Raw genomic sequence first — 22,997 nt, forward strand, 5'->3', positions numbered from 1 at the left:
TATTCAAAACAGATCAGCTTTCAGTTTGGAATTAGTTCTTTATTTATAACTGGATGTTTTAATCTCTCAAGATTTATCTAATGTCATCAGCTAAGAACTTCAGTCCTTCAGAAAAAAACCATAAACTACAGTAAAAGAATGACATATTCTTAACTAAGTACAAAAACTATATAATGAAATTTGAGTAGTTACAACTTAAAAGGAACCTGTCCTCAGTGAGGAAGGCAAATATATATGTATAAGATATGTTCATGGTTTTTCACTCATACATGTATTGTATAAATCTAATTTCAGAGAAAGTTCTAGTGAAAGGTAAATTTGAGTGTTCTTGAGTTATAATATAGCAATTTATTATTTACGTATGCTTAATTCCTTGCTTAGATTTTAGTATGCTATTTTAGTATGCTTATATATTTTCTGTTCCTTCTATATAATTATTGTATGTTTTATATTCTACAATATGCTATTGCATAGTACATATATTTATATGTTTAATTAACCATAACGTACATAAAACAAATTTGTAAATTATTTGTTTGACTTGTTCTAGGTAAAGACCATCAAGTTCACTTAGTTCAATATAGGATAACAATTTAATCAAGGATGGAAAACTTATTGAATGAAGTCAAAATTTTTAAAATTTGCAGTTCCAGAAATCTTATTGAAAAAAATTATGAAATGTGAATTCCATAACACAGACAAACGTGCTTCCTGAATTATATGAATGGACAAACTAATCAACCAGAAATACATCTTTGTTGAATGTACAAATAAATAGGTGTGAAAATATGAGAAAAGTTTCCTTGTTTCCTCAGATTTCAATACAACTTCCTCTTTCAAAATTATGTAATTTGTTTTCATATATGAATATATTGATAAAGTTTAAGCAAAAACTTAATCATTAAGTGCAGAAAAAAATCAAAAAACTTTAGTGCAGAAAAAAACCAAATAACTTGAGTGCAGAAATGTCAGTTATACTTTCCTTATGATTTGAAAACTGAGTTGTATGACTTAAAATACCCATTTTACTTAGAATTTTTATGCAAAATTACAAAAATGTCACAGCATCATCTTTAACGGTTTTATAATACATCAACATGATCAGAAGCACATATTCAAATATAAATGATGAGTTTAAAGGCCAAAAAATGGCCTTCTTATTTTTTCTTTTTTTTTTAAAGTGTAATGTGCATTGAAATTGCTTTGATTTAAAAAAAACATGCATATGATTATATATTAATTAACTAACTTTTCAGAACTTAAGTATCTCAGAGTTTTCCCCCTTACCATTGAAAGACAGTTTTACATTCTGTTTGAATATATTTAATTAAACTGTAACACTCCATAAGTTCATGCTTCAAGTAAATAATTACTGTTAAAAAAAACACAAAAAAAGCAAGAATACAGGTACACATTGAATTTTATTTAAATGTGCAGCTGTCATAGTTACCTTATTTTGTGTAACCTTGTATCATTTTTTGATTATTTTTAGATCTTAACTCTACTTTTTTCAGTTAAAAGGTGATGAATTGACAGAATTTTTGATATTATTAAAAAGAAGTTTTTCATTGATTTTGCTGGCAATAGAGTGATGAAGTAAATAGTAATAGTTATATAGAAAAGCTGATTGTTTAATTTTTGTGTACTTTTGTTGTTTTTTGTTTGGTTTGTTTTGCTGATTTTATTATTTGAGGGGGGAGGGGGGGGGGTAATCATGTGAGCCACAAAAGAGTAGACAAAATCACATTTCTTTTGGTAGCACTATCAGCATCTACAATTCAAGTTCATGATAAGCTCAGTTTAAAAAGAATGTAGTTTAGTGTATTACTAGACAATGTTATAGAGAGTGAATTTGCAAAATTTAAATTAAGCCTCAGAAATGTTGCTTATGACTAGAGAAATTAATAGGGGCATGTGAAATTTAGTTAAGAAGTTTAAGTGATGTGTGAAGTGTTTCATTATGAAAAAAATCTTGTATTCTCAGTTCAGAGTTTGAGTAAAAATTTTTTTAAACTGGTTCATTCCCCAAGTCTTTAGACAGAAATTATACATTATGTCAGTTTTTTATTTTTTGCAGTCATATATTGATATGTCATCTTCATCCACGACGTCCAAAGACACTTAGTTTCTGGACAATAACTTTAGTTTAAGTGAATGGATCTCTATGAAATTTAAGCACAAGGTTTGAAACCACAAAAGGAAAATTGGGATTGATTTTGGGGGTTATAGTTTAGGAATTAAGGGCCTAAAAAGGGGTTCAAAATAGCATTTAATAGTTTCCAGACAATAACTTGTGGATTTTGTTGTCACATAGTTAAAAGTTAAGAATTTAACAGATTAAAGAAACCCTTAGTGATAAATTCTCACTTTCTTACATGAAAAGTTGTTTGTATACCCCTTGCTAAAAGAGGTACGAAAGATACCAAAAGACAGTCAAACTCGTAAATCTAAAACAAACTGACAACGCCATGGCTAAAAATGAAAAAAGACAAACAAAAAACAGCCCACATGACACAACATAGAAAACTAAAGAATAAACAACATGAACCCCCCAAAAAAACAAGGGGTGATCTCAGGTGCTCCGGAAGGGTAAGCAGATCCTGCTCCACATGTGGCACCCGTAAAACATAGCATACAGTTTTTTATTAATCCATTCATCCATCAATCATTCTTATAACTCTCTTCTCTAGTCTGTAAGTCATTTTCATTTAAGCAGATAAGTGGTTTCTTTTTTCAATGTCACTTGATCAAAGGTCAAGGACATGGTAGCTATAAATTGACCCCCAATATTTAGATAAGTGGGATTTCCAATTATATTTTCTATCAACATTGTTATTTCTTATCACATACACTTAGGTTGGTTATTTCTCTTTTAAAGAGGAAGATCCTCATTGCTTTTGTGGTTCAAGGTCTCAGTAAGTAGGAATAGAGTGATGTTCTAAAATTAAAAGGACTTAATACAATGAAGTATCCTTGATAATGCATCTGATATCTGTTTCCATAATAAGCAGTTATTTTTATCTCTTGCTTTAAATATGTCATTTCTTTTAATTTGATGAGATAACATATGTAACTCGCTCTACATTTACTATTACAAAGAAGTTTGGAAAAAGAGGTTTTACTGTCCTTTTGGAGTATGTCATTAAGTTGATAAACTGATTTAAAAGTAACAATTTGATATCATTTTAAACATGCAACATGAAGACCAAATCTTAAATCTACATGCTTAATGAGCTTTGAAAAGTCATTAGAGATAGTTTAAAATGTTGTTTACATGATAGGAGGTCTTAAAATTTTACCCCTGACATTTTCCCATAAAGTGCAGAATAGAAAAAGATAAAGTGATAAATTTTGTTCAACTTTTCCTTGTCTTAAGGAAGCATAATGTAGATATTTCAAAATTTATATACTGTTTCTTACAGTTAATGAAATGGAAATTTGTAACTTATATGAAATTCTCATATGTTATTTCTTTTCTTAAATATAAGAAAAGTTTTGTATGGGTATCAAGCTATTACTTGTGACTTAACAATTTTATGATAACATTAATTATTTTCAGTTTTAGCCAAGTGAACAATGCATCTGTAAATATAAATGTGCATACACACCCAGTCTTAAGATAGATATTTTCTTCCTCACAGTGACACTAGTTTTAAACTGATACAATATGAGAAAATTATGTAACAATCAACAGATTACCTGTGAAAAGTGCAATCAAATGTTACTATTTTCTTCATTTAGATAAAAGTTGTTTAATTTCAGACATTTTATAGTTTTCTTTAATAGGAATATGTTAATTTAAATGATTAGCTGAATAACTTCAAGGTTTTAAAAGAAATTAATGGTACGAAAATACTCTTTTTGAATAAGATCAAAGAAATATATTTCTAGCTGTTCATTCAACCTATGCCAACATTTTGAAATTTAGGTATAAAATTGTATGAAAATATGTTGGCATAGGTTGAATATATATTTTCCAAATGTTGGCATAAGTTGAAAGTATATTTTCCAAATGTTGGCATAAGTTGAATATATATTTTCCAAATGTTGGCATAGGTTGAAGACACCATTTCTAGCTAACCTAGTCAAAAGAGTTGTCAGGTGTGACATTATTTTGTGTTCTATTGCAATGATATGTTCATTCTAATTGGATTAATTCTTGTTTATACCTTGCCTTGTTCCTTAATTTAGTTTCTGCTTTGTTCATGTTCAGTTTTTATACGACCATAATATTTTTGCAGTTATATGCTTGTATTACATTGTTGTTGTCCACATTTGGTTTCCAGACAATTCTGGATGTTGATATGTAATTTTTGAAATAATGACTCTGAAAATGCATTCCAAATGTTTAAAAATCTAAAATCATACTGCAAAGTACTGAAAATTTTGTTATTCATGTTTACTTTAAAGTTTATACTTCCAGACATCGAGTACATGTGCACCAAAGATATTAACTCATGCGGAACAAAAAAGAAAATGATATCTTGAAATGCCCATCTAAAAAAATATTTTTATCATTGCTGAAAAATCAACTTTAGATAGTTTTATACAATGTTCCATGTAAATAGGTTTTAACCATAGTCCGTGTTACATGATAATTTTAAAGTACATCCATTTCCTGAACTAATCTAATGCAAAATCAATATATGTCACTGTTAAGATATCTAATATTTAACTGGTAATTCTAGTACATGCAATTAAACTGATATATTATTGCACAATCACCTACAGCTAAGGTACACATTTGGTTTATTATTATTTTATTGCCGCAAATTTGTAAAATTTTGTATTTGCTTCACAATGCAATCTTCTAAAAAAAAATTATGATAGACATCTCAAAATGAATTTTGTTGATTTTTTTTGACACCATTCAAATGTTTATCATGTCTCAGAAACAATGTGATTGTTTTTTTCAATATTTAGAGTAAACGAAAGAAGATTTATCAGAAATATCTCATTACTGAAAGCATTCCATCAGAATATTTTTTTTTTCTTTGTCCATGATAATATGTTCAAACAAGGAGTTGCCAAGAGGGCAATTACAAACATAAGTTACAGGAAAGTCATATCTTTTAGAAATAGGATAAACAATCATATGTTATTTCATAATAATTTAATTTTGGATGTAACACGTCTTCTGATTGGCTGACGTTATTTTGTTATGAGCCCATAGACATAATTTAGTCATGTGACCGTGACGTCATCAACGTTTTTTCATGGTTTTCTACGGTTTAAAATGGAATTTAGAATTAAATTAAGAAATGACTAATATTTTTTCTGTCTATTCTAAATAACATAAAAAATGTGGTGCACACTGTTAAATAACCCGCTACTCGTGTTATTCAGTGTGCACCAAATTTTTTATGTTACTTCTTCATAGACAGAAAAAATATTACGGTCATTCCTAAATTGGTCGCTGATTTGATAACAGGGGGCCACATGACATTCTTTATTCTTCAGTAATATTTTCTTTCAGTTTTCAACAGTCTAAGAAAACACCAGAAATACAGTCGTTAACAGACTTTTCCATGTTAATGACCAGCGGGGTGGGGTTTCTCTGTTTAGAGAGATGTCCTTTAATAAAACATTTTTCCTGTTTTCAATTTTATATTGAAGTTGTTGAATTGTTTACCATATGTTGCATTAATTATAGAATTATAGAAATCTTTATTTTGTTTTCATATACTAAAAAATTGCACTTAAATGAATGGAAGTTACTATTAGTTATCATTATGACTGGTCTCCACTCTTTCCTATAAAGATTGCACAATAACTGAGTTTTTTTTAACCATTTGAGTTTATGAGAATTTTGAAAGACATGGTTCTGCCATGAAATAACATAATAGTTATTGAAGAACTGGTCATTATTGTGATACATGTACCACCATACGACTCAGTCATTATTGCTATCTTAGTCAATTCCACTGTACTTTGGGCAGTCCATATATCACTATAATGACCAGTTTTTCAATAACTATTATGCACACCATTTTTCTTCTTTTATAATGAAGGGAGTCAAACAAAGCAATCAAATATATAAGTTACAGGACAGACATGTAAGGAAAAAACAGAATGAAAAAAAATGTGTTTGTACACAAAATGTCCTTCTGCTATGATAATGAAAGGGTAACAAGCAAGGAGCTGCCCAGAGGTCAATAAACACATATGTTAGAGGAAGCATATTAAAAAGAAATAGAATGAACAGATAAATGATAGCAATCTTAAAATTTCTAAGCAGGCTGCAACTGCACAGCAATAATTTGGGTTTTTCCCAGGGATTCCTCCAACATTTTACACATCCTTCTGCAAGGATGCATCTTTCTACATACCAATGTAAAACACTTTAATTTATAGGGCACATGAAAAAGAAGATTGTTCTTCAAAGTATTTGTAAATTTCACAATGATATGAAGAATAGGAATGATTCCCAAAATGTTGTGAAAGTGCTTAACACAACACTTATTTAATGAGCACAAAACAGAGGTTCTCAGTTATAATGAAAAATCTATGTACCAGGCTTGTAATTTAATACACCAGAGACGCATTATTCTTGATAATAATGATGTTTTTGTTCCAGGCGGATAACCCTGGCTTCACAACTTTTTGGAACTTTTGGTCCTCGGCGATCTTCAACTTTGTAGTTGTTATGGCTTTCAAACTTTTTACATCTGAGCATAGTTCTGTCTGGCGTATGAAAATGTTTTTTAACCTGTTACCTTTTAATGGCAATTATTCGTTTGTTTCTCTGTCCTATATTTTCTCCCATTTATCTGTTTATTTATTGTAACCCTGTTGTGTAATGTTGTCATTTTAATGTTATAATTAACACTGCCATTAAAGCGGGACATTTGGCATGCCACAAAACCAGGTTCAACCAACCATTTTTAGCTCCCCTGGCCCGAAGGGCCAAGAGAGCTTTTCTCATCACTTGGCGTCTGTCGTCGTCTGTCGTTGTCGTCGTAAACATTTTACATTTTGAACTTCTTCTAGAGAACCACTGAATGGAATGAAACCAAACAAGGCATGAATGTTCCTTATGAGGTGCTGACCAAGTGTTGTTACTTTGTAGCCGAACCATCATCCAAGATGGCCGCCATCAGGGAACTTAGTTTAACATTGAACCTATGGGAAATGCATACAAATGACTTCTTTTAGAGAACCACTAAATGGAATGAAACCAAACATGTCATGAATGCTCCTTATGAGGTGCTGACCAAGTGTTGTTACTTTGTAGTAGATCCTTCATCCAAGATGGCTGCCAGCGGGGAACTTAGTTTAACATTGAACCCATGGGAAATGCATACAAATGACTTCTTTTAGAGAACCACTAAATGGAATGAAACCAAACATGGCACGAATGTTCCTTATGAGGTGCTGACCAAGTGTTGTTACTTTGTAGCCGATCCATCATCCAAGATGGCCACCAGCAGGGGACTTCGTTTAACATAGGACACTATGGGAATGCATACAAGTGACTTCTTTAAGAGAACTCATGAATGGAATGAAAGCAAACATGGCATGAATGTTCCTTATGAAGTGCCAACCAAGTGTTGTTACTTTGTAGCCGATCCATCATCCAAGATGGCCACCAGCTGGGGACATAGTTTAACATAGGACCCTATGGGAAATGCATACAAATGACTTCTATTAGAGAACCAATGAATGGAATGAAACCCTACATGGCATGAATATTCCTTATGAGGTGCTGACCAAGTGTTGTTACTTTGTAGGCGATCCATTATCCAAGATGGCCGTCAGCGGGGGACTTAGTTTAACATAGGACCCTATGGGAAATGCCTACAAATGACTTCTTTTAGAGAACCACTGAATCGAATGAAACCAAACATGGCATGAATATTCCTTATGAGGTGCTGACTAAGTGTTGTTACTTTGTAGCCGATCCATCATCCAAGATAGCCGCCAGCAGGGGACTTAGTTTAACATAGGACCCTATGGGAAGTACATACAAATGACTTCTTTTAGAGAACCATTGAATGGAATGAAACAAAACATAGCATGAATGTTCCTAATGAGTTGCTGACCAAGTGTTGTTTCTTTGTCATCCATCAAACATCCAAGATGGCCACCAGTGGCAGGACTTAGTTTAACATAGGACCCTATGGGGAATACATTCAAATTTCTTCTTTTAGAGGTGTTTACCAAGTTTTCTAACTTTGTAGCCAAATTTTATCTTTTATGTATATGATTTCAAAAACCCAAGTAGAGTCAGGTGAGCGATACCGGCTCTTGAGAGCCTCTAGTTACATAAAATGCCCTGTACCAAGTCAGGAAAATGGCCATTGTTACATTATAGTTCATTTCTGTGTGTGTTACATTTCGGTGTTGTGTCGTTGTTCTCTTATATTTGATACGTTTCCCTCAGTTTTAGTTTGAAACCCGGACTTTTTTTTTCTCTATCGATTTATGAATTTTGAACAGCGGTATACTACTGTTGCCTTTGTTAATGGATATATACCAATATTATTTTAAATCTGTTCATGTTCAAAACAAGTCATCTAAAATATTTGCAACAGAAAAAAAAAATCTTAAGTGATGTAGTCTGTTTTAGACTTGCATTCAAAATGTTACCAACAAAATTTGTAAATACAGATTCAAATCCTTAAGTTTACAAATTAAAATCTTTGGACAGTGTTAAAAATAAATCTTAATTTTAGTATGTTGACTTATTTCCTGCAGCTTATTTGATAAAATTACGTCAGTTGTACTATAAATATACACAGAGCAATTACGCTTTTCCTGTTGTGGGTCTTTTCAGTACGAGTATTTATTTATACATTTTGACTTGTTTTTTCACATCATCTGCACTTTAAAACTCTAAATGTTAATTGTTTATAATGCTGTTAAATGTATTTAAAAGTACTTTTTAAATGACATATTTGTATCATGCATATTCCTTTTATCTGTTTGCACTTTTGGAAACTTGGTAAAAGACCTAACCAAATATTTTTTTATTAATTCAAAAGTAAAGATATTTGGTATTTGTTTAACAAGCCAAGATGAAAGTTTTATAGTCTTTGTCTAACCAGCAAAGATTATTAAGTTATCTGATCTTTATTTTACCAGCCAAGAATGTAAAGTTATCTGATATTTGTTTTACCAGCCAAGAATGTTAAGTTATTTGGTCTTTGTCTTACCAGCCAAGAATGGAAAGTCATCTGATCTTTGTCTTATCAGCCAAGAATGGAAATTATCTGGTCTTTGTCTTACCGTCCAAGATTGTAATGTTATCTGGTCTTTGTCTTATCAGCCGAGAATGTAAAGTTATCTGGTCTTATTCTTACCAGTCAAGAATGTAAAGTTATCTGGTCTTTGTCTTATCAGCCTAGAATGTAAAGTTATCTGGTCTTATTCTTACCAGTCAAGAATGTCAAGTTACTGGTCTTTGTCTCTCCAGCCCAGAATGCAAAGTTATCTGATATTTGTTTTATCTGCCAAGAATGTTAAGTTATCTGGCCTTTGTTGTACCAGCCAATAATGTAAAGTTATCTAGTCTTTGTCTTACCAGTCAAGAATGTAAAGTTATCTGGTCTTTGTCTTATCAGCCTAGAATGTAAAGTTATCTTGTCTTATTCTTACCAGTCAAGAATGTAAAGTTATCTGGTCTTTGTCTTTCAAGCCCAATATGCAAAGTTATCTGATATTTGTTTTATCAGCCAAGAATGTTAAGTTATCTGGTCTTTGTTGTACCAGCCAATAATGTAAAGTTATCTGGTCTTTGTCTTACAAGTCAAGAATGTAAAGTTATCTGGTCTTTGTCTTTCCAGCCCAGAATGCAAAGTTATCTGATATTTGTTTTATCAGCCCAGAATGTTAGGTTATCAGGTCTTTGTTGTACCAGCCAATAATGTAAAGTTATCTGGTCTTTGTCTTACCAGCCAAGAATGTAAAGTTATCTGGTCTTTGTCTTTCCAGCCCAGAATGCAAAGTTATCTGATATTTGTTTTATCAGCCAAAAATGTTAAGTTATCTGGTCTTTGTTGTACCAGCTTATAATGTAAAGTTATCTGATCTTTGTCTTACCAGTCAAGAATGTAAAGTTATCTGATCTTTGTCTTATCAGCCAAGAATGTAAAGTTATCTGGTCTTTGTCTTACTAGCTAAGAATGTAAAGTTATCTGGTCTTTGTCTTACCAGTCAAAAATGTAAAGTTATCTGGTCTTTTTCTTATCAGCCAAGAATGTAAAGTTATCTGGTCTTTGTCTTATCAGCCAAGAATGTAAAGTTATCTGGTCTTTGTCTTACTAGCTAAGAATGTAAAGTTATCTGGTCTTTGTCTTACCAGTCAAAAATGTAAAGTTATCTGGTCTTTTTCTTATCAGCCAAGAATGTAAAGTTATCTGGTCTTTGTCTTATCAGCCGAGAATGTAAAGTTATCTGGTCTTTGTCTTATCAGCCAAGAATGTAATGTTATCTGGTCTTTGTCTTATCAGCCGAGAATGTAAAGTTATCTGGTCTTTGTCTTATCAGCCGAGAATGTAAAGTTATCTGGTCTTTGTCTTATCAGCCAAGACTAAAGTTATCTGGTCTTTGTCTTATCAGTCAAGAATGTAAAGTTATCTGGTCTTTGTCTTATCAGCCGATATTGTAATGTTATCTGGTCTTATTCTTACCAGTCAAGAATGTAAGGGAGCTACCATTTGATTTTTATGGGGGGGGGGCTAGGATGAAAAATTTTGTCCTGCATTTTTTTTTAGCTGTAATCTCTGTCCTGCCTTTTTATTTTTCACTCTGTTCGGTCCTGCCTTTTTTTTTTAGTTTATCCTGACTTTTTTTTTACCTAAATTGTCGTCCTGACTTTTTTTTTTTGCAAGTGTCTCATCCTGCCTTTTTTTTTACTCAAAACTCCTGTCCTGCCTATTTTTTTCAAATTTCATCCTAGCCCCCCCATAAAAATCAAATGGTAGCTCCCTAAAGTTATCTGGTCTTTGTCTTACCAGCCAAGATTGTAATGTTATCTGGTCTTTGTCTTATCAGCCAATATCGTAAAGTGATCTGGTTTTTGTCTTATCAGCCAAAGTCGTAAAGTTATCTGGTCTTTGTCTTACCAGCATACCCACAAGGGTGACTGGGGTATAGAAATATGGTCACTTGGTCTTCTCCCGACCGACAGTAAAACGCTTGCCGAAGTGGGGCGTCCGTTTGTCTGTGCGAGATGTATCAAGTTCGCAGTCACGTCCGGTCAGAAGGGGGACGTTAAATCCGATGCCTCCTGTAAAGAGAGTGCCACGCTCTTTGCACGTTAAGAACCCTTGCAAGAACTCTTTTGAGGGGTCCGTAGGTGGCCTGTTGCAAGGCAAAATTTCTGTCCCTATCCAAAATACCCTCATTTTCCAGTGGTAGTCCAAATTTCCCCGACCATCATCCTGGATGGCCTCTATCGTATCAACCTACTTATTGTATTTATTGTGAACTTGTTCTCGTTCTGAATATGCATGAAATATTTGCCACTGGACGTTAAGCAACCAACAATCAATCAATAAATCTTACCAACCGAGAATGTAAAGTTATCTGGTCTTTGTCTTATCAGCCCAGAATGTAAAGTTATCTGGTATTTGTCTTACCAGTCAAGAATGTAAAGTTATCTTGTTTTTGTCTAACCAGTCAAGAATATAAAGTTATCTGGTCTTTGTCTTATCAGCCAAGAATGTAAAGTTATCTGGTCTTTGTCTTACCAGCCAAGACTAAAGTTATCTGGTCTTTGTCTTATCAGCCAACAATGTAAAGTTATCTGGGTTTGTCTTACCAACCAAGATTGTAATGTTATCTGATCTTTGTCTTTTCAGCCGAGAATGTAATGTTATCTGGTCTATGTCTTATCAGCCAATATCGTAAAGTTATCTGGTCTTTGTCTTATCAGCCGAGAATGTAAAGTTATCTGGTCTTTGTCTTATCAGCCAAGAATGTTAAGTTATCTGGTCTTTGTCTTATCAGCCAAGAATGTAAAGTTATCTGGTCTTTGTCTTATCAGCCAAGAATGTTAAGTTATCTGGTCTTTGTCTTATCAGCCAAGAATGTAAAGTTATCTGGTCTGTCTTACCAGCCAAGATTGTAATGTTATCTGATCTTTGTCTTATCAGCCGAGAATGTAATGTTATCTGGTCTTTGTCTTATCAGCCAATATCTTAAAGTTATCTGGTCTTTGTCTTATCAGCCGAGAATGTAAAGTTATCTGGTCTTTGTCTTATCAGCCAAGAATGTTAAGTTATCTGGTCTTTTTCTTACCAGCCAAGATTGTAATGTTATCTGGTCTTTGTCTTATCAGCCAATATCGTAAAGTTATCTGGTCTTTGTCTTATCAGCCGAGAATGTAAAGTTATCTGGTCTTTGTCTTATCAGCCAAGAATGTTAAGTTATCTGGTCTTTGTCTTACCAGCCAAGACTAAAGTTATCTGGTCTTTGTCTTATCAGCCAACAATGTAAAGTTATCTGGGTTTGTCTTACCAACCAAGATTGTAATGTTATCTGATCTTTGTCTTTTCAGCCGAGAATGTAATGTTATCTGGTCTATGTCTTATCAGCCAATATCGTAAAGTTATCTGGTCTTTGTCTTATCAGCCGAGAATGTAAAGTTATCTGGTCTTTGTCTTATCAGCCAAGAATGTTAAGTTATCTGGTCTTTGTCTTATCAGCCAAGAATGTAAAGTTATCTGGTCTTTGTCTTATCAGCCAAGAATGTTAAGTTATCTGGTCTTTGTCTTATCAGCCAAGAATGTAAAGTTATCTGGTCTGTCTTACCAGCCAAGATTGTAATGTTATCTGATCTTTGTCTTATCAGCCGAGAATGTAATGTTATCTGGTCTTTGTCTTATCAGCCAATATCTTAAAGTTATCTGGTCTTTGTCTTATCAGCCGAGAATGTAAAGTTATCTGGTCTTTGTCTTATCAGCCAAGAATGTTAAGTTATCTGGTCTTTTTCTTACCAGCCAAGATTGTAATGTTATCTGGTCTTTGTCTTATCAGCCAATATCGTAAAGTTATCTGGTCTTTGTCTTATCAGCCGAGAATGTAAAGTTATCTGGTCTTTGTCTTATCAGCCAAGAATGTTAAGTTATCTTGTCTTTGTCTTATCAACCAAAGTCGTAAAAGTATCTGATCGTTGTTTTATTAGCCGAGAAAGTTGAGTTTTCTGATCTTTGTCTTATCAGCTGATATTGTAACGGTCAAGAATGTAAAGTTATCTGGGGTTATTCTTATCAAGATTGTTATGTTATCTGGTCTTTGTCTTATCAACCAATATCGTAAAGTTATCTGGTCTTTGTCTTATTAGCCAAAGTCTTAAAGTTATCTGGTCTTTGTCGTACCAGCCGAGAATGTAAAGTTATCTGGTCTTTGTCTTATCAGCCAAGAATGTTAAGTTATCTGGTCTTTGTCTTATCAGCCAAGAATGTAAAGTTATCTGGTCTTTGTCTTATCAGCCAAGAATGTTAAGTTATCTGGTCTTTGTCTTATCAGCCAAGAATGTAAAGTTATCTGGTCTGTCTTACCAGCCAAGATTGTAATGTTATCTGATCTTTGTCTTATCAGCCGAGAATGTAATGTTATCTGGTCTTTGTCTTATCAGCCAATATCTTAAAGTTATCTGGTCTTTGTCTTATCAGCCGAGAATGTAAAGTTATCTGGTCTTTGTCTTATCAGCCAAGAATGTTAAGTTATCTGGTCTTTTTCTTACCAGCCAAGATTGTAATGTTATCTGGTCTTTGTCTTATCAGCCAATATCGTAAAGTTATCTGGTCTTTGTCTTATCAGCCGAGAATGTAAAGTTATCTGGTCTTTGTCTTATCAGCCAAGAATGTTAAGTTATCTTGTCTTTGTCTTATCAACCAAAGTCGTAAAAGTATCTGATCGTTGTTTTATTAGCCGAGAAAGTTGAGTTTTCTGATCTTTGTCTTATCAGCTGATATTGTAACGGTCAAGAATGTAAAGTTATCTGGGGTTATTCTTATCAAGATTGTTATGTTATCTGGTCTTTGTCTTATCAACCAATATCGTAAAGTTATCTGGTCTTTGTCTTATTAGCCAAAGTCTTAAAGTTATCTGGTCTTTGTCGTACCAGCCGAGAATGTAAAGTTATCTGGTCTTTGTCTTACCAGCCGAGAATGTAAAGTTATCTGTTCTTTGTCTTATCAGCCGAGAATGTATAGTTATCTGGTTTTTGTCTTACCAGTCAAGAATGTAAAGTTATCTGGTCTTTGTCTTATCAGCCAAGAATGTAAAGTTATCTGGTCTTTGTCTTACCAGCCAAGATTGTAATGTTATCTGATCTTTGTCTTATCAGCCGAGAATGTAATGTTATCTGGTCTTTGTCTTATCAGCCAATATCGTAAAGTTATCTGGTCTTTGTCTTATCAGCCGAGAATGTAAAGTTATCTGGTCTTTGTCTTATCAGCCAAGAATGTTAAGTTATCCGGTCTTTTTCTTACCAGCCAAGAATGTTAAGTTATCTTGTCTGTCTTATCAGCCAAAGTCGTAAAAGTATCTGATCGTTGTTTTATCAGCCGAGAAAGTTGAGTTTTCTGATCTTTGTCTTATCAGCTCATATTGTAAAGGTCAAGAATGTAAAGTTATCTGGTCTTATTTTTATCAGCCAAGATTGTTATGTTATCTGGTCTTTGTCTTATCAGCCAATATCGTAAAGTTATCTGGTCTTTGTCTTATTAGTTAAAGTCTTAAAGTTATCTGGTCTTTGTCTTACCAGCCGAGAATGTAAAGTTATCTGGTCTTTGTCTTACCAGCCGAGAATGTAAAGTTATCTGGTCTTTGTCTTATCAGCCAAAAATGTAAAGTTATCTGGTTTTTGTCTTATCAGCCAAGAATGTAAAGTTATCTGGTCTTTGTCTTACCAGCCAAGATTGTAATGTTATCTGATCTTTGTCTTATCAGCCGAGAATGTAATGTTATCTGGTCTTTGTCTTACCGTCCGAGATTGTAAAAATATCTGGTCTTATTCTTACCAGTCAAGAATGTAAAGTTATCTGGTCTTTGTCTTTCCAGCCCAGAATGCAAAGTTATCTGATATTTGTTTTATCAGCCAAAAATGTTAAGTTATCTGGTCTTTGTTGTACCAGCTTATAATGTAAAGTTATCTGATCTTTGTCTTATCAGCCGAAAATGTAAAGTTATCTGATCTTTGTCTTATCAGCCGAGAATGTAAAGTTATCTGGTCTTTGTCTTACCAGTCAAGAATGTAAAGTTATATGGTCTTTGTCTTACCAGTCAAGAATGTAAAGTTATCTGGTCTTTGTCTTATCAGCCAAGAATGTAAAGTTATCTGGTCTTTGTCTTACCAGCCAAGAATGTAAAGTTATCTGGTCTTTGTCTTACCAGTCAAAAATGTAAAGTTATCTGGTCTTTTTCTTATCAGTCATGAATGTAAAGTTATCTGGTCTTTGTCTTATCAGCCGAGAATGGAAAGTTATCTGGTCTTTGTCTTATCAGCCAAGAATGTAAAGTTATCTGGTCTTTGTCTTATCAGGCAAGAATGTAAAGTTATCTGGTCTTTGTCTTATCGGCCGAGATTGTAATGTTATCTGGTCTTATTCTTACCAGTCAAGAATGTAAAATTATCTGGTCTTTGTTTTACCAGCCAAGATTGTAATGTTATCTGGCCTTTGTCTTATCAGCCAATATCGTAAAGTTATCTGGTTTTTGTCTTATCAGCCAAAGTTGTAAAGTTATCTGGTCTTTGTCTTACCAGCCGACCCAAAAGGGTGACTGGGGTATAGAAATATGGTCACTTGGTCTTCTCCCGACCGGCAGTAAAACGCTTGCCGAAGTAGGGCGTCCGTTTTGCTGTGCGGGATGTATCAAGTTCGCAGTCACGTCCGGTCAGAAGGGGGACTTTAAATCCGATGCCTCGTGTCAAGAGAGTGCCACGCTCTTTGCACGTTAAGAACCCTTGCAACAACTCTTTTGAGGGGTCCGTAGGTGGCCTGTTGCAAGGCAAAATTTCTGTCCCTATCCAAAATACCCTCATTTTCCAGTGGTAGTCCAAATTTCCCCGACCATCATCCTGGATGGCCTCTATCGTATCAACCTACTTATTGTATTTATTGTGAACTTGTTCTCGTCCTGAATATGCATGAAATATTTGCCACTGGACGTTAAGCAACCAACAATCAATCAATCTTACCAGCCGAGAATGTAAACTTATCTGGTCTTTGTCTTATCAGCCAAGAATGTAAAGTTATCTGATCTTTATCTTATCAGCCGAGAATGTAAAGTTATCTGGTCTTTGTCTTACCAGTGAAGAATGTAAATTTATCTGGTTTTTGTCTTACCAGTCAAGAATGTAAAGTTATCTGGTCTTTGTCTTACCAGCCAAGATTGTAATATTATCTGGTCTTTGTCTTATCAGCCAATATCGTAAAGTTATCTGGTCTTTGTCTTATCAGCCGAGAATGTAAAGTTATCTGGTCTTTGTCTTATCAGCCAAGAATGTTAAGTTATCTGGTCTTTTTCTTACCAGCCAAGAATGTTAAGTTATCTTGTCTTTGTCTTATCAGCCAAAGTCGTAAAAGTATCTGATCGTTGTTTTATCAGCCGAGAAAGTTGAGATATCTGATCTTTGTCTTATCAGCTCATATTGTAAAGGTAATTTTATTTTGTCTTACAAGTCAAGAATGTAAAGTTATCTGGTCTTATTCTTATCAGCCAAGATTGTAATGTTATCTGGTCTTTGTCTTATCAGCCAAGAATGTAAAGTTATCTGGTCTTTGTCTTACCAGCCAAGATTGTAATGTTATCTGGTCTTTGTCTTATCAGCCAATATTGTAAAGTTATCTGGTCTCTGTCTTATCAGCCAAAGTCGTAAAGTTATCTGGTCTTTGTCTTACCAGCCGAGAATGTAAAGTGATCTGGTCTTTGTCTTATCAGCCGAGAATGTAAAGTTATCTGGTTTTTGTCTTACCAGTCAAGAATGTAAAGTTATCTGGTCTCTGTCTTATCAGCCAAAGTCGTAAAGTTATCTGGTCTTTGTCTTACCAGCCGAGAATGTAAAGTGATCTGGTCTTTGTCTTATCAGCCGAGAATGTAAAGTTATCTGGTTTTTGTCTTACCAGCCAAGATTGTAATGTTATCTGGTCTTTGTCTTATCAGCCAATATTGTAAAGTTATCTGGTCTCTGTCTTATCAGCCAAAGTCGTAAAGTTATCTGGTCTTTGTCTTACCAGCCGAGAATGTAAAGTTATCTGGTCTTTGTCTTACCAGTGAAGAATGTAAATTTATCTGGTTTTTGTCTTACCAGTCAAGAATGTAAAGTTATCTGGTCTTTGTCTTACCAGCCAAGATTGTAATATTATCTTGTCTTTGTCTTATCAGCCAATATCGTAAAGTTATCTGGTCTTTGTCTTATCAGCCGAGAATGTAAAGTTATCTGGTCTTTGTCTTATCAGCCAAGAATGTTAAGTTATCTGGTCTTTTTCTTACCAGCCAAGAATGTTAAGTTATCTTGTCTTTGTCTTATCAGCCAAAGTCGTAAAAGTATCTGATCGTTGTTTTATCAGCCGAGAAAGTTGAGATATCTGATCTTTGTCTTATCAGCTCATATTGTAAAGGTAATTTTATTTTGTCTTACAAGTCAAGAATGTAAAGTTATCTGGTCTTATTCTTATCAGCCAAGATTGTAATGTTATCTGGTCTTTGTCTTATCAGCCAAGAATGTAAAGTTATCTGGTCTTTGTCTTACCAGCCAAGATTGTAATGTTATCTGGTCTTTGTCTTATCAGCCAATATTGTAAAGTTATCTGGTCTCTGTCTTATCAGCCAAAGTCGTAAAGTTATCTGGTCTTTGTCTTACCAGCCGAGAATGTAAAGTGATCTGGTCTTTGTCTTATCAGCCGAGAATGTAAAGTTATCTGGTCTTTGTCTTATCAGCCAAGAATGTTAAGTTATCTGGTCTTTTTCTTACCAGCCAAGAATGTTGAGTTATCTGGTCTTTGTCTTATCAGTCAAAGTCGTAAAAGTATCTGATCGTTGTTTTATCAGCCGAGAAAGTTGAGTTATCCGATCTTTGTCTTATCAGCTTATATTGTAAAGGTAATTTTATTTTGTCTTACAAGTCAAGACTAAAGTTATCTGGTCTTATTCTTATCAGTCAAGATTGTAAAGTTATCTGATCTTTGTCTTATCAAGCTGAGATTGTAATTTTGTCTGGTTTTAAAGACCATATAACTTTACATTCTTTTAATCCTCAGTGCTGTACAGCTTTGTACCTTTTTTTTTACTTTCGAAATTTTATATCTGGGCGTCACTGGTAGTCTTGTGGGGACGAGGCGCGTTGTTGACGTATTGAATTTTAAACCTGATGCCTTTTGTTATCTATTATTCATGTGTTTCTTTGCCTAATACGTTCTCCTATTTATTTGTATTGTAGTCCTGTAATATTATGTTGTCATTTTAATGTTATATTTAACATTGCCATTAAAGTGCGAGGTTTAGCATGCCACAAAACCAGGTTCAACCCACCATTTTTTTCTTTAAAAATGTCCTGTACCAAGTCAGGAAAATGACCATTGTTATATCATAGTTCGTTTCTGTGTGTGTAACATTTTTACGTAGTGTTTCCGTTATGTCGTTTGTTTTCACCTATATTTCAGTGTGAATTCACATTACTATAAGACGTGTCACGGTACTTTTCTATCCCAAATTCATGTATTTGGTTTTGATGTTATATTTGTTATTCTCATCGGATTTTGTCTAATGCTTAGTCCGTTGCTGTGTGTGTTACATTTTAATGTTATGTCGTTAATCTCCTCTTATATTTAATGCGTTTCCCTCAGTTTAAGTTTGTTACCCCGATTTTTTTTTTTTTTTTTTTTTTTGTTTGTCCATAGATTTACGAGTTTTGAACAGCGGTATACTACTGATGCCTTTATTTAGACTTACCTGCCAATAATGTAAAGTTATCTGGTCCTAAGTCTTACCTGCCAATAATGTTAAGTTATCTGGTCCTAAGTCTTACCTGACAATAATGTAAAGTTATCTGGTCTTTCTCTTACCATGCAAGAATGTGAACTTTTCTGGTTTCTGTCTCACCAGTAAATAATGTAAATTTACCTGATCTTTTTCTTTTAAACCAATAATGTAAAGCTATCTGATCTCTGTCTTACCAGTCAAGAATATTAAGATATTTGGTTTTGTCTAAAGTTATCTAGTTATAATCTGACAAGCAAAGCTAGTAAAGTTATGTGGCGTTTGTCTTTATATCAGCCAATAATGAAGGGTTATTTGATCTTTGTCTTATCAGCAAATACTGTAGGGTTATTTGATCTTTGTCTTATCAGCAAATACTGTAGGGTTATCTGATCTTTGTCTTATCAGTGAAGAATTTAAAGTTATGTGGTCTTCGTCTTACCAACCAAGAATGTACATTTTTCTAGTTTTTGACCTACCAGCCAATTATGTACTTAAATTTATCAGGTGTTTGACTAACCTAGGGTGAGATAGTATATATATCTGGTCTTTGTTTTACCAGACAAGATTGTAAAGTTATCTGGGTTTTGTTTTACCGGACAAGATTGTAAAGTTATCTGGTCTTTGTCTTACCAGCCAAGATTGTAAAGTTATCTGATCTTTGTCTTATCAGCCACAGCAAAGTTAACTTGTTAAGTTATCTGGTCTTTGTTTTACCAGACAAGATTGTAAAGTTATCTGGTCTATGTTTTACCAGCCAAGATTGTTTAGTTAACTGGACTTTGTTTTACCAGCCTAGATTGTTAAGTTACTGGTCTTCGTCTTACCAGTCACTATAAAGTTTTCTGGTCGTTGTTTTACCAGCCATGTAAATTTATCTGGTCTTATTCTTACTAGCCAAGATTGTTAAGTAACTGGTCTTTGTCTTGCCAGCCACTATAAAGTTTTCTGGTCTTCGTTTCAACAGACAAAATTGTAAAGTTTTCTGGTCTTTGTCTTATCTGAGATTGTAAAGTTATCTGTTTTTTACCAGCTAAGACATAAAGTTATCTGGTTTTTGTCTTACCAGGATTTTTTTCCAGGAATCAATTACAAAGCATATATATTGTAATAATCATTGACTTTTTTCTTTTTTTTTTCTTTTTCAGTGCTCCACCCTTTGTGTCCAGATCCATCACTCCTTCTTTATCAGAGATCATAGCTCCCGAAATCCCTTCTTATGCTGATGCTTTGAAAAAATCTGCTAAAAATGGAAAACCTAACACAAATAAGAATAAAGGTATGCATCTTTAGCTAATTTTTTTTTATGATTAATAGTTGTTTACAATTTGAAACCAATAAAACTTAATGATTTCACATATGTTTTTTTTTTATGGTGCACAAGCTAACACATAATAGCATAAAAGACAGATCTTTAACATCTTGTGAACACTGTCTTGCACACTAAAATTAATATGCTCTTATGTATACTTTGTAGGGGGCATCAAGTGTGGAATGATGTCTATATGTAATTCTTGCAAACTTAAATAACTTACTTTTAAGACAGATGTTATAGCTTTGCTGTTATAAGATAAGTTAAACATAATCTTTTGTAATTTCAGAGTTATCAATAGTCTACTAGTTTTATTTTCAGTAACTAAACTAAACAAACTTTTAAAAAGTTGTGTTAAATATTACAAAATAAGCCAAACTAACATATTATTTGAAATGAGGCATGACACCTTACAGAAGGAAAATATTGCTTTTAACCAGCAAAAAGTAAAATCACAAGAACTACTTGGAATAATCAATAAGGAAAGTCTGTAGTCAAATGGCAAAATCAAAAGCTCAAACACATAAAACAAATGGATAACAACTGTCATATTACTGACTTGGTATGTGCATTTTCTTGTGTGGAAAATAGTGGATAAAACCTGGTTTTAAAGCTAGCTAATCCGCTAACTTGTATGACAGTAGTATTCATTTAATTTAGTGTAATTTTCATGGTATTCATTGCCTTTCATAACTTTTTTTACAGTAACTGGAGGTGATGGTGATGTGAAGATGTTTGAAGAACCAGAAAACTGGGGATGATCTTGATCATATCTGTCTTATTAAACTGATCAATTAGAATATGTACAAGTGCTAAAGATAATTCAAGTTATTGTGTTGACCATAATACAATTACAAAGGAAATTAAAAATTGTTGAATTGTTCTAGGCATTTTGTTTACCTTTAGTTGGCGATTGGTATTGAGATATAGATCTATCAGACATGATTGCAGAAAGAAAAGTAACCTTGTCACATTCATTTGAGCTACAGTGATATCCTGTTTGTTTTAACTTTAATTAAAATCACTGAAGGCAAAAATAAAAGAATATTTATATCTGTTGAAAGTTCAGATTTTCACTTTTGTAAATAAGAATTTGGAGTCTATGTAATCTGAGACATCAGACAGGCAACTGATTTCAACCTCATTTTCACACTTCAAATGGGATAAGAGCATTTATCAAGAGTTACTTGAAATCATCGTCATGGATAATTGTTCAATATAAAGCTTTTATAATTGGTAAAAGGTAAGCTATATTTAGTGTTAAGCAGGATTGAAAGATATGCCTGTCCCTCTGACACAGGATTGAAAGATATGCCTGTCCCTCTGACACAGCGCTAATCTGCCTTTGATGATATGATTACCAATGAGTCAACTATCCACCAAAGTTTGGCTATAAATGAGGACAGCACCCATATGAGTCCAGGACCCGTATGAGTCCAGGATGTATAAATACACAGCCACATCTGATGTTGTTATGAAGATATGAATATGTCAACTCTTGTTTGAGGGGCTTCATTGTACTGAACTTTGATGTAATTTTTTGTATAGAAACATTTCCACTTAAATACTAAACCCAAATATGCATAGTTTAAGGGTGACACAGTTTAATCCACTTGTTTTTTATTTGGAAATAATCCGTACTTATTCAGGAATATAACATTCAGTCCAACATTTTTCTAAATTTACTACTTTGAGAAAATGAATTCAACAAAATATGTCAGTATTTATTTTTTATATTGACTTGTTAAATATGTATTGTTTTTTTTATATCTAATCTTCTGTGTCCAGTGATGTCTACTCAGGTGTGTTCGACAGACATAATCCAATAAAATCTTTATATTGTTTAAAATAAAGCAAAATCTTGAAGGCATTAGTTTGGGCTACAACATTTCTTATTTTGTAACTAGATAAATTTTTGAAGAATGCACACCTGTAAAAGACTGGTCATTTGAAGGCACAAGAAGGCCTTAATAGCTTTATCAATATTTAGTCAACTTCCAAGTTTTCAGTCAATTTTTTTTGTTTTCAAGAGAACATTTACCTGCACTCATAAAATTAGACACACTATATATATTCCTTTATAGAGTGTCACTGATAAATCCCTATCTTGACATATCATTAACCTTTTTATCAGACATATAATGTATAATAATGTATTCTATGTATCTGCTTGTATGACACGGTTTTCAATGCTCGAACTACGTCATTGCTAAGTAATGTAGACGAAAAAAAATGTAAGTCTGGTATCTTTGGTGAGTGTTAACAACCAATTAGTCGATACCAATACTGGCTGACGGTTGACCTCCCAGGGTAGCACAAACTCAGTGATCAGAATATTTGTTGACCTAAAATATGATCAAATATCATTGATCTGTTAATTTTTCTGTAAATTTGCAGTTTATAAAACGTTAAATTATTTTAAACACTAAAAATTACCCCAAGTATAGATTGCGTTAACCTCGTTTGCGCCAAAATTTTGGAATTTTCGTTTGTTTTAACTGTATGTAACTTCGTATTTGATTTGGCTACACAACTACGGTAACCGTGAACAGAGATCGAGGATACTTGAATTGATTACTTATGAATAAGTTTGAATTTTATTATTTTAATAACACAGCAATGTAATCCGGAAAGTGATGACTCCGGAGACGTTTTTCCTTATATTGATTATCGATTTTCACATAAAAATGATGCCCATATAAATCTAAAAATTGATAAAATTATACATAATTTAATTTGTTTTATCGTTTTATTG

At 33.2% G+C, this 22,997-nt stretch overlaps 1 protein-coding gene across 2 annotated transcripts in view; it reads left to right on the forward strand.

Annotated features, from left to right (window-relative positions):
- The window catches only part of LOC143045904 (poly(A)-specific ribonuclease PARN-like), a 45,871-nt gene extending 24,746 nt beyond the window's left edge, over nt 1–21,125 (forward strand). The window contains exons 21-23 of one of the 2 annotated variants that reach the window (XM_076218732.1): nt 295–312; nt 20,079–20,209; nt 20,948–21,125. In XM_076218732.1, coding sequence (XP_076074847.1) covers nt 295–312; nt 20,079–20,209; nt 20,948–21,003 — 205 coding nt within the window. In that variant the 3' untranslated portion in view covers nt 21,004–21,125. The remainder of the gene's footprint in view (nt 1–294; nt 313–20,078; nt 20,210–20,947) is intronic. The other variant, XM_076218733.1, reaches the window with a different exon arrangement.
- The last annotated feature ends 1,872 nt before the right edge of the window (nt 21,126–22,997 follow it).

This window comes from Mytilus galloprovincialis, chromosome 9 (genome assembly GCF_965363235.1).
Source record: "Mytilus galloprovincialis chromosome 9, xbMytGall1.hap1.1, whole genome shotgun sequence".
In the NCBI taxonomy this organism is placed as follows: Eukaryota; Metazoa; Mollusca; class Bivalvia; order Mytilida; family Mytilidae; genus Mytilus; species Mytilus galloprovincialis.